This window comes from Palaemon carinicauda, chromosome 24 (assembly GCF_036898095.1).
Source record: "Palaemon carinicauda isolate YSFRI2023 chromosome 24, ASM3689809v2, whole genome shotgun sequence".
NCBI classification, from domain to species: domain Eukaryota; kingdom Metazoa; phylum Arthropoda; class Malacostraca; order Decapoda; family Palaemonidae; genus Palaemon; species Palaemon carinicauda.
In genome coordinates, this window is record NC_090748.1 from 90,633,157 (window position 1) to 90,646,002 (window position 12,846).

The 12,846-nt window shown below is 38.7% G+C and overlaps 1 protein-coding gene across 1 annotated transcript in view; it reads right to left on the bottom strand.

Annotated features, from left to right (window-relative positions):
* The window catches only part of MCTS1 (malignant T-cell-amplified sequence 1 homolog), a 36,293-nt gene extending 27,051 nt beyond the window's left edge, over positions 1-9,242 (bottom strand). The window contains exons 1-2 of the mRNA XM_068347839.1: positions 9,112-9,242; positions 1,418-1,570 (exon numbers count right to left, since the gene is read on the bottom strand). Coding sequence (XP_068203940.1) covers positions 1,418-1,570; positions 9,112-9,122 — 164 coding nt within the window. The 5' untranslated portion in view covers positions 9,123-9,242. The remainder of the gene's footprint in view (positions 1-1,417; positions 1,571-9,111) is intronic.
* Positions 9,243-12,846: the final 3,604 nt, after the last annotated feature.

Sequence of the window (12,846 nt, forward strand, 5' to 3'; positions counted from 1 at the left end):
AGACCTAGCAGAACTGTAAACATTTTGCTGTCCTACCGACACAACAGCTAGGGGCGGGAACTGAAAACAACCGCGGAACCAACTTGTCGTCTTGCTCTGACAAGCTATGCCCCAAAAGACTAGATGGTGGCAGCAATGAGTCCCGTACTTGCTTGCAGAATCCTCTGGAAGGTGACCATTCAGGAGAGGGGGGCTGAACTCATTGGCGTGACGGGCAATCATCAGCTGAAAGAGATGGAAGCAAACTTTGCATATACTTAGCCTGCTGTTAAGACTCAGGCTGAGGGAAGGCATCGAAAGCAAGGAGTTGTTAAACCTGGCCGCAACCAGTTTCCGTGTTCACCCCCAAAGGGATGCACAATGAGAAACCCAGAGGGGTACTTGTCAGCAACTGCCCTCGTTAACTACCAAAGTAGCATGAACGAGAAAAGCAGATGAGACTACTGCGGGCAGAGACATGCAAAGTTCTTTAGACCTGTAGTCTTTGGAAACTCTAAGGGGGAGACTGAAGTCTTCCTCTGGGGAGGCTAGTGTGTGCTCCTGCTGTGTCCCCGTCCGCAGAGCGTCAACAAGCCGTTCCTTAGATGGGGAACCCGAGATCCTCAAGGAAAGCCACAGCTGTCACAAAGCATCAGTATTATGACTCCCCTACGTTCAAGGGCAGTGCCACTTTGCTAAGGGAAGCGACGGGGCCCTCTCCGTAAGGTTGTCCGGGGAGTCAAAGGGCCACCACTCTTACTCGAACAGTCCCCAGGGTAAACAGTCCGAGCAGAGTTGGAATGACAAGATCAAGCCGACGAATAATGAAGTCTGGGCTTCTTTTACTTTGAGGATGAACCCAAAGGGGAAATAATCCCACTTGGACTTCTTCCACTTGGAGGATGACCCCAAAGGGGAATAGTCCTGCTTGGACTACTTCTTTCGTCACTTAGCAAATCTCTGCAACTGGGAGGATGGCTGCTCCCTACACAAATTACATGGAGACTCCTAGGCATATGAATGGTCCCTGTAGGTAAGACAAAGGTTGTGAGGTTCCATCTCTACGGGGGACATAAAGATAACGCATCGGCGCCCCTCTACACCTGGACAAACCCACATGGTTGGATCTCCACCACACTTTCACTCTGAAGAAGAAAAAGGTTCAAAAGAATTAGCCAGTTTATAATGATGGTTAATAAGAGAAAGGAGCAGGTACGTTCGATCTCTTTCAAGCCAAAATAAAAAGTGATGTCACTCAACCGGTGAGTCTATGAGCAGGGTAGCTAGTATTCCACCCACTAACTAGCGGTGGGTAGTTATATATCTCTAAAGAGTCTTCGACTAGTTTTCAGCATTTGCCGAAATAAGATCCACTGTATAAAGCAAAAGGCTTTGTATTCGTGTTGGAACAAAGGAAAAGTTTGACAATATACATTACCATTTAACAATCCTAAAAACTTCCTTTTTTGGTAGAACTCTATCAAAGTATTCACCAAGAGAAGGAAACGACTCTAATAGTTTATTTCTTATTCCTTTCTGCACTGAGGATTTCAACTGCTGTGTGCCTGAAACTGATTCCTTTTCATCAAACCTGAAAAATTTAATAAAAATATTTTAAAAACAAACATTTTTATGCTTTTCTTTTTAAATAAATTCTTCTAAATGACATGTCTGATTAACAAAATAACTGGCAACCTACTTTACCATCTCATATCTGTCAATTAACTTAATTCAACAGTGTAATTGTTATAAAATGTATATAAAAATGTTTCCTTATTATAATAAACAGTCTCATGATGAACATTATAGCTTTCACAGAATTGATTAATTGAAAGAAAATCATAAATTTGAACTGTATCACTATGTTAAACAGGAACAAATTTATTGACTGGTTAAAAATTTCATAACTGAAAATGAACTGTACATTACATTTCTAAGTTTATGCAAATTACAGTACTGTGTCAGTATTTATACAAGTGATCCTGGACCCCATAGATGGTGAAAAATACTGTCAAGGAAGTTCTCAAAATAGACAAATATGTAGGTAGCAAGATGTCAGGCCACCAGCCACCTGTTGAGATATTATCGCTAGAGAGTTATTGGGTCCTATGACTGGCCTTACAGTACTACATTGGATCCTTCTCTCTGGTTATGGCTCAATTTCCCTATGTCTACTAATACAATGAAAAATATGGCCTATTCTTTCCACATTCTCCTGTCCCCATACATCTGACAACACTGAGATTATTAAAAAAATTCTTCTTCCCTCAGGTGGTTAACTATTATACTGTAATTGTTTATCTAGGTAAAGGTAGAAGAGACTCTGTAGCTTTGGCAAGCATTTCTCTTCCTCTTGTTATTTTGACATTTTTATAGTTTATATATGATAAATTGATTTTAACATTATTATTCTTAAACTTCTCTTGTAGCATATTTCCTTTCCTCACTGAACTATTTTCCCTGTTAGAGCCCTTGGGCTCATAGCATCCTGCTTTTTGGACTAGGGTTGTAGCTTAGCAAGTAGTAGTAATAATAATAGTAATAGTCTCGGGTAGTGCCACAGCCTCTGTACCATGGTCTTCCACTGTCTTGGGATAGAGTTCTCTTGCTTGAGGGTACACTCGCACACACTATTCTATTCTATTTCTCTTCCTTTTGTTTTTTAGTTTTTATGGTTTATACATAAATGATTTTTATGATTGTTGTTACTGTTCTTAAAGTTTCATTTATTTCCTTTCCTCACTGGGCTATTTTCCCTGTTGGAGCCCTTGATCTTATAGCATCCTGCTTTTCCAACTAGGGTTGTAGCTTAGCAAGTAATAATAACAATAATAATAATAATAATAAAAGTAGTTTGTATTTTTCCTAATACAAACCTTGAGCTCTTTATTAGGGAATATAGTTTTGGCAAAGCTGGAATACTAGCCATAAGACTTTCAGCGAGGTATAACTACCTCACTGGTAGTTACCGAGGGGGGGTAGGGGTATTACCAGCTACCCACCTCACACACACAGATGCTGTCTCGTAACTTGTGATTGCAGGCAGGACTTGCGGGGGATAGGTGATGGAAGGCCAAATTTATATAAAGAGCCAAGGTTTATATTGTTAGAAAAATACAAATTATTTTAAATTTGTCATTTGTTCCGTCACTAAATACAAACCCTTTCACTCTTTATTAGGAAAGACTCACCCCTATGGTGGATGGAAGTCTTAACCAACTGGATGGTTTTTGACTAGGGGGTTTCCCACTGTGGTACACACGCCTAAAGAGGAAACTCTGATACCTCGCTAAAACTCTGTGCAATAGCTCGCTTTGGCGGCCTAAGCAATCTGTGTGAATTGTGTGATACTAGCAATGTAACTAGTCTAGGCAAGAATTCTCAGAAATCATAGGATTCTTTGAACCAAACACAGACGTTACCCAATCCCCCCTCACCAAGGGTTATGAAGACGCGAGCAAGTATATATTTCTATACAGTACCAGGTTACACAAGGGAAATGATTATCACCTACGGACAGAGGGGGCTAGCTTGCAGAGTACCGTAGGTAGTGTTACCCAAGAGAGGGGAAGATGAAAGAAAGAAAGAAAGCCAATTATTCTTAGCATTCCCCCCAGACTTAATGCCGGGGTAACCTCTGCCCTCTACCATCTGCTACTTGTCCATCAAGGAGCTTGAGGTGCAGCAACCACAGGATCTATGGAGAAAATCTCCATGTGCCTGGGAGTCATGTCTTGCAGGTAGTGGGCAGTATAGGTCGTTTGTCGCTTCCACACCCCGACTTGAAGGACCTGCGTCACAGTAATTCTTCTTAAACACTAGGGACGTACCAATGACCCTAACATTGTGAGCTCTGGGTCTCCCTGTCTGTGGATAAGGATCAGAATTCAAGGCTGGGTCTATGACCTTGCAAATCCATGCTGAGATTGTGTTCTTGGTCATCCTTCTTTTGACCTTATCCATGCTGACAAAGAGTGCTCTCACTCAGGGACGAGCTCCTGCAGTTGTTTTGAGGTAGCACCTCAAGGCTCTAACTGGACAAAGCAGCAGTTGATCCGGATCATCAGTTACATTACAGAGACCCTCAATTCGGAAGGCACGAATCTAGGATACGCTACTCTCGGATTTTGATTCTTTTCAATAAACTCGGAGACAAAGCCCAGCAACACTTTCCCCCACCCCCTTAGATGGGAGAGGTCGTAGGAAAGACCATGAAGTTCACTTACTCTCTTGGCCAACGGCTAAGTGTAATGCTTCGTAAAAGCTCCTTTCAGAGATTGAAGGACGCAAACCACGTTCCATGGATGTGGTCTAACTTCCAACTGAGGAAAGGTAAGCTTGAAACTCCATATGAGGAGAGACAATTCCAACAATGAGGAAATATTAATTCCTTTCGATCTAAATGCGAGGATCAAGGCTGAGTGATAACCTTTGACTACCATGACCGAGAAGTTTTTCCTCCGGAAGGTACACAAGGAAATCTGCTATTCCTGGATTAGTGGCATTGAGAGGAGAAATACCCCTTCCAAGACACCAACCACAGAAGACTGTTCACTTAGCCTATTGCTGTACACAGCAGCTGAAGATTTCCAGAAGTATCAGGACATCTTCGTCACGTGTTGCGAAAAATCTCTCTGCATGAGGAGATGCTGGACAACCTCCAGCCATGAAGACGTAGAAACTCTATGGTTTTTCTGGTAAATGTTTGTGTGTGGTTGTCTGGGTAGATCATGATGTGGAGGGAGTTCTCTCAGGACCTCTGTCAGCAGCTGAAGAAGGTCCGGGAACCATTCCACAGGATGCCATAGCGGAACTATGAGGGACATTGCCAAGTTGGAGCATGATCTTGCCTTGTTGAGCACCCTTTGCATCAGGCAAAATAGGGGAAAAGCGTAGACATCGATGTTGTTCCACCGTTGTTGGAAAGCATCTTGCCAAAGGGTCTGAGGACCCAGCACTAGGGAACAGTACAGCGGGAACTTGTTCAGTGACATTACAAACAGGTCTACCGTCGGAGAACCCCACAAAATCAGGAAATTGTTGGCTACTAGATAATTCAAAGACCACTCAGAACCCACTATCTGAGTCACTCCACTCAGGTTGTCTGCAAGCACATTCCTCTTGCCTGGAATGAAACAAGCCAATAGGGACATCAAGTTGTCTTCTGCCCAGCTTAGCATCTCCACTGCTAAATGACAAAGGAGCTGAGAAAAGGTACTGCCTTGCTTGTTTACAAAAGCCACTACCATGGTACTGTCGATTATCAATACCAAAGAGTGACCAGCCAGGAACTGACTGAACTACTGTGGGGCTAATAAGACTGCCCTCATCTCCAGAGGGTTTATGTGCTGGAATCTTTCGGACTCGGACCAGAGCCCGAAGGCCGTGTGATGGAGCAGTTAGGCCCACCGTCCTTCTTTTGATGCAACTGAAAAGACTATCAATTCTAGGGAAGGAGCGAGAAGGTCTACTCCTTGGCGGAGATTCTCGTTGGACACCCACCAACTCAGGTCCGACCTCTGTCTGGGTTCCATGGAGACCAACGAGTCTGGTAAGTCCTCGTGCCGAACCCAACCTGACTTCAGCCACCACTAAAGGGATCATATTCGTAGCCAGCCGTTGAGCAAAAAACGTTCCAGGGACGATAGGTGACCTATGATATGTAACCACTGCTGTGCCAGAAGTGCATCTTGTTGTAAGAAGGGAGCTGCTACCTTCTTCAGCCTCTGGATCCTGTTGTCAGTAGGGAAAACTTTCTCCAATCTGGTGTCTATGATCATTCGAATGTAGTGTGCTATTGGCTCCTTTGACAGGCCAGACAGTAATACATTGGATCCTTCTCTCTGTTTACGGCTCATTTTTCTTTTTCCCACATATACACCGAAAAGTCTGGCCTAATCTTTCCACATTCTCCTCAGTCCTCATACATCTGACAACGCTGAGATTACCAAACAATTCTTCTTTGTTCAAGAAGTTAACTGCAGCACCCTAATTATTCAGTGGCTACTTTCCTCTTGGTAAGGGTAGAAGAGACTCTTTAGCTATGGTAAGCAGATCTTCTAGGAGAAGGACATTCTTCTTTGTTCAAGAAGTTAACTGCAGCACCCTAATTATTCAGTGGCTACTTTCCTCTTGGTAAGGGTAGAAGAGACTCTTTAGCTATGGTAAGCAGCTCTTCTAGGAGAAGGACACTCCAAACTGGAACCTTTGTTCTCTATTCTTTTGTAGTGCCATGGTCTTCCACTGCCTGAGGGTACATTCAGGCACACTATTCTATCTTGCTTCTCTTCCTCTAGTTATTTTGAAGTTTTTATAGTTAATACCTATATGTGAAAGATTTATTTTAATGTTCTTAATGTTCTTAAACATTTTTAGTTTATTTCCTTTCTTCACTAAGATATTTTCCCTATTGGGGCCCTTAGGCTAGCATCCTACTTTTTCAACTAAGGTTGTAGCTTGGCGAATAATAATAATACCAGTCTCTGCAATGGTAGCAGGAATGGACTTCTCGAGGTCAGCCAGTCGTCAAGGTATCTTAAAAGATGAATGCCAACCCTGTGGGACCAGGTTGAAACTAGGGAGAAAACTTGTGAAAATCTGAGGTGCTATCGACAAGCTGAAGCACAGCACCATAAACTGGTATCACTGGTTGTCGAAGATGATCCTTAGATACTTCCTTGATGATGGACATACTGGGATCTGGGATTACATGAAGTCCTGTGATCGTACTGCCTGAGTACACTATATTCTAAGGTGCTTAAAACGTAACTGATGACGATACCTAGAGCAAAGATATGGCTTTTCATTTGTGATAGTTGACCCACCAAAACCTGAGGTAATTCTATACAAAAGCTCTGCCATTAATAATTTTGATTTTTTTTTTTCTGATGAATTACATAGTGCTTTATCTAAAGCTGACCTTTTTTTTGAGGAGGACCAGTATTTTTACCCTATTTGTGGACCTTTCCAATCTTGGGGGACCCCCAGTGGGAAACTGGGGTTTTTGGGTGGGGAATGAATTAAAAAATCCGTTTTAATACACGAATAATGGCACATGTAGACTTAGCAATAAACAAGGCCAGCAGCTAACCCAAACAAACCACCTAACCCAACCTAACCTAGTAGCCATATCCTTACCTAGCGGGGTGGGTTAAGGGGCTTTGCCCCTTGCGACCCCCTTACACAGCCATATTGAATATAAGACAGCCTAAAACCCTTTGTGTACTTAGGCTACTTAAGTTGGAGGGTAAAGGTGAGCTTCATTTTTCCGACTCAATATCCAATACAGGTACACAATAACCTCATGAATGAATGAGCACCAATCATTTACAGTTTTGTGAGAAATTCTGAATTCATTTTCAACAAATTTATAACTAAATTTATCACCAATATAATTATATACAAGTAACAAATTAGATTCTATATCTAAATAAGACTTTTCAAACCAAGTTACCTTAAAAATGGATACATAAAAACAACCTCTGTTTCGACTTTCTTGTTTTTTTTTTTTTTTAATACATGCCTTCTGTTACACCGAAATGCTTTTTTGTTAATATCAAGTTGGCACTTAGAACTACAGATGGGGCAAATGGTGTCACTTTCACTTTTAATATCACCGTAATCTTGGCAGTACAGTACTTTATTATTCTTTCGATGTTACCACAATAATGCAAAACAAAATCTTTATAATTCAAATATCAATTTTGAAAAGAACTTGGGAGAAAATCCACAGATATTGATGCCAAAGTAGATGGTATATGAGAAACTGCACCAGAAGTTGAAGGTCCACACGCCTCCATGGCTCTTAAGACTGAAAAATTAGCGTAGGAAATTGTGTTTAAAGTGTCGAAGTGTTAGTTTCCTAGTAAAACTGTCACCTGATTGGGTATTCAAGTCACATGATTCTAGCTTTGTTAAAAAGCTAGTCACAAGTAAAATATGAATCATCATCATTGGTTAAAAACTATGACGTTTGGGTGACGTCTTGCTATGTAGAATACAGTCGACGCTGTAATAATGACATAATCTATGTATTTAACGTACAAACAAACGATAGCTCATTCTGAAGAGGAATTTGAGAGTTATGAAGTCGAGGGACTTGGTTTTTCAGGCGAGTCAAACTTAATTTTGATTTTTAAACCACTTATAGACCTAGTGCCGCTTAGATTTATATAACAAACTAAACCTGGGACTTTTAGTGAAAGTACTTAAATTTGATAACTTGTTGGCAGAGCTATTGTATAGAATTACTAAACTAAAAAAATATCGCTTGGGAGGCATTATCCAAAAACTTCAAAACTCAACAAAATACACTGAAAAATCATTATTTTTTGTACACTTTATTGCACCACACTATAACTTTACCCAAAATAGCACCAAATCTACACAAAATCAGCAACTTAGATAGAGAAAAGACACTTTATACGTGGCCCCTTGGGATACAAAATGTTGAATTCATAGGTGTTTTGAAAAATTCTGATGATTTTAACTGGCAAAGCCACTGATTTTGAGTTATGGTAATCACTACTCCAGCCACCCACAAAACACTAAATTCTAATCATTTTGAATTAGTCAATATAAAAATGAAAGACTAATATTATACTAAACTATAGTAAATCCGGAAAAGGGAAAGCAGAAGTATCACACGGTTACCCCAATTCGTAAGGAGCCAATGCTACAATTTGGGTGAGGTGGGTGTGGTTAGATTAAAATCTTTGTAATTTATGTCCTTTTTCCAACAAATGATAGTTTCTCATTATGGTCCTCCGTTCATATTCTTCAAGAAGGTCCTGTATCTCAGAAATAAAGTTTCTGAAGAATTAATCTAATAGTTTGATAGAATTAAAAGTCCGAATTTATCAAAACAAAGATCCTTATTTGCAGTAAGATAAACGTTATTGTAATGTTTTCAATTTATCCATAGTATAAACTGTAAATTGACCTAATCATCTAATAAGTAAAAGCTAACTCAAGTCAACTTGACCTTAAGCTAGAGGTTAGCCTACCATAGGATACGGTAAAGGATATGCTAGATTCGATTAAGTGGATTAAATATTAAACTGGCCTGACCTAACTTCAGTACATAACCAGACACATAGTAGACACTACTTATTGCATACTAATAACACGTACTTCTTAAACATAATGAAGAGATTCCAAAATATTCGTCCACGAACTCGCTGGTCAGAATGTCAAGTTTTGGACCACCTCAGAGCAGCTGCCGCATGCAATGTTGTCGTTTGTTTATTTCGACTGGATTATCGTACGTGAGCCTTAAAATTATCATTTCTCACCCAAAATATTGTATACAGTTTCAAATTAATTATTAAGGAGTAACATAAATGACTAATTTCAAAATATTTTAGTATAATTATTTATTTAAACACAAACACTCATATATATGCATATACCTAAGGTATGTATCGTACATCGTAACGGATCCAAAATAGTCGTATATGTACGATAATTGTCGTACGGATGACACCCCTGGGCTAATCTTCTTCTTCTCATTATTCTTATGAGAGAGAGTGTAGTTCATATCTCTTAACTTCTATCTTCCATCTTTAAAATTCGGGGAAATTACTTATATCTAAATATTTATTTTTTTAATGCTAATACTTGTAGTTTATTCTATTATGAATGGACAGTGGACGTACCCATTTAATCCTTTCATTACTTTTCAACTCTGGTTTCTAACCAAGTAGTGATGTATCTTAATTCGAATTAATACCTTTAAAGAAAATAGCAATTTCATTATTGCTGATTAGTTTCATAATGGAGTATTTCACATTTCTGCGCGACCACTATCGACATATGACTCAGACCCTTAAGTAGCTTGTCTTGCGACAGAAGGTTAGCCACACACACACACACACACACACACTCTCTCTCTCTCTCTCTCTCTCTCTCTCTCTCTCTCTCTCTCTCTCTCTCTCTCTCTCTCTCTCTCTCTCTGCAGAGGACCAAAATTCTGTACCAGTTCTATTTCATTAAACATCCTTCTTTATTTGTGGATATCTTCATTTTGGACATCAGCTAATAGGCTACATCTTCAGTACCTCAATTTCTTCCCAATATATTTCTCATTATATATATATATATATATATATATATATATATATATATATATATATATATATATATATATATATATATATATATATATATATATATATAGTTTATTTCCAGGTTTCAACCAACACCATGGCACGCAGAGGACCAAAATTTTGTACAAGTTCTATTCATTAAACATCCTTCTTTATCTGTGGATGTCTTCATTTTGGACATCAGCTAATACATCTTCAGTAATCAGTACCTCAATTTCTTCCCAATATATTTCTCATTATAATTTTCTTCAAGGTCATATATCTTGAACACGACTTTTCAACTACTTTTTAAATGTCTGTATTCATATTTTCTCGTGATAACTTATTAGGCAAGTGGGCAGTTGTGGTCAATGTTCTGTGTTCAAAAACTTTATATTCAATATTCGGAATTGGTATTAGCACCTAACTGTAACACTCATGGTATTTACTTTACTTTAAGGGCTGCCTTTCTGGTCCTATAGCTTACTGTTGGGGATGGGAACCCTATTCTCTACAGAACCTTCATAATCGTTTTATCTTGTGCATTCCATTTAGGCATTCAGCATTTCACACAGCATGTTGCACGTTCATTCATTATCGAAGCACTTAGAAAACAAGAAAGTCTTCCATTTCCGAGTAGCTAATGACATGCTGTGATGCCCAGTATGCCAAAATTAGCTTTCTGGATGATGAAATTTATAGCGGATATCAGGCACTGGGACCAGTGAGGTAATTTTCCAAGTTTTCACCCTGATTCATTTGATAGTCAGGAGTTTTATATGAAGATTATAGCCTATATATATATATATATATATATATATATATATATATATATATATATATATATATATATATATATATATATATATATATATATATATACTAAATAAGCAGGGTTATTTCAGACGTGGTATATTGCACTTATAACTAGATAAGAATGGTGATTTTAGTCGATTCTTATGTTTTAGTAGCTTGATCTGATCAGAAAATAACTTTCGAAATTTATATCTTTCGTACTTGTCATCTTATTTGTTAATTCACTTATGTCAGTAGAGCCTTGCATATTGCACCACAGGAACTACTTCAGCCGTATCTGCTCAAAGCTCAACTCACTTTTTAGCGTTCTGATAAATTTCCATTCCCACTTAATTTCTTTCCTTTTGCCGTCCAACATCTTCACTTTATTTCATAGTGCAACTGCTGGGATTCCACAGGAAAACCGAATAACCCCACTGTCCCCAACATTGGGCCACTTGATTCCAATTATAAAACCCTATACAAGTCATTCATAGAATCATACTGCATCAGTGTATAACTCACAGCAGCTTAGTGCTTTATAGATTCTCACAACAGCTTAGTTCTTCATAGTTTCTCACAATAGCTTAGTTCTTTATAGATTCTCACAGCACCTTAGTGCTTTATAGATTCTCATAACAGCTTAGTTCTTTATAGATTCTCACAGCACCTTAGTGCTTTATAGACTCTTATAACAGCTTAGTTCTGGATTTTCACAGAACCTTAGTGCTTTATAGATTTTCACAACAGCTTAGTTCTTTATAGATTCTCACAGCAGCTTAGTTCTTTATAGATTCTCAAGATAAGCTACTACAATATTCTTTAGACATTCTGAAACACAGGCCACATCTTAAGTGGCTTGTGGGCCATGAGTATGACACCCCTGATCTGGAGTCATTGCCAGTCCTGCAGACAATTGATTAGTGCACCAAAAGACAGTAATCTAAAGTCCATTTCTTTTAGCGAGGCACATTTGCACCGACTCGCAACGGTGCCCTTTTAGCTCGGAAAAGTTTCCTAATCGCTGATTGGTTAGAATTATCTTGTCCAACCAATCAGCGATCAGGAAACTTTTCCGAGCTAAAAGGGCACCGTTGCGAGTCGGTGCAAATATGCATCGCTAAAAGAAATTGACTTTATTACCTCCTGAAATCCAGGGTAATTTATGTACATAATAATGACCTGTCAAAGTTGGCCGATTTAGTAAGGTTCTGCTTAGCTTACCCAGCATTAAGAACTTAATTCATGGTACGGCATACTGTTCCATAAAATCAGCCTTAATTCTGTTGACTGTTTTGTGAATAGCTTGTGCTAAGGCAGTCATGTGGTGCTAGAATGATGAAACGAGATTGATATGTTCAGTGTGGTACCTAGAAATTATTTGGTATTGTTATAAGATGTTCTGGGAATTCTGTACATTTGGATTTGGCCCAGCAATGGGAAGGAATTCTATTGGGAAAGAATAACTGAGAATTTTATTGTAATTATTGATTAGTTGATTCCATCCTTAAAATTTACTTTAGGAAAAGAAAAAAAAATGCCAGTATCCAATTCTTTGATGTTCTGATCAATGAACAAGCTAATTATTATTACATTTTCTCTTGATATTTAGAAAATCTGCCAATAATGTATCAAGCTATTATAAAAATATGAGGTCATATGAATTTTCTTTTTATCTCAGTGCTAAAACTGTGTTGCCTAAGTAAATAGAAAAGGATTTTTTTTAGAATATCGCATGAATAAAGCCAAAACTTTTTTATCTAATGTCAAGCTAGTGAAAAGGAGTCAGTGAATAAGACACTCTGTACACTATTTTCTGAATTTCATTTAGATGCCATCTGTCTTTTGGAAAGAAAAAAATACATGTGAGCTATTGCTTGGGCTAACAAGCAAACAACTAATACAACTGATTGACTACAACAGAAGCCATGAAAAAAAGGCCTACAAGGTCTTCTAACATTTGGACATGGAAGTAGAAGGCTGAAAG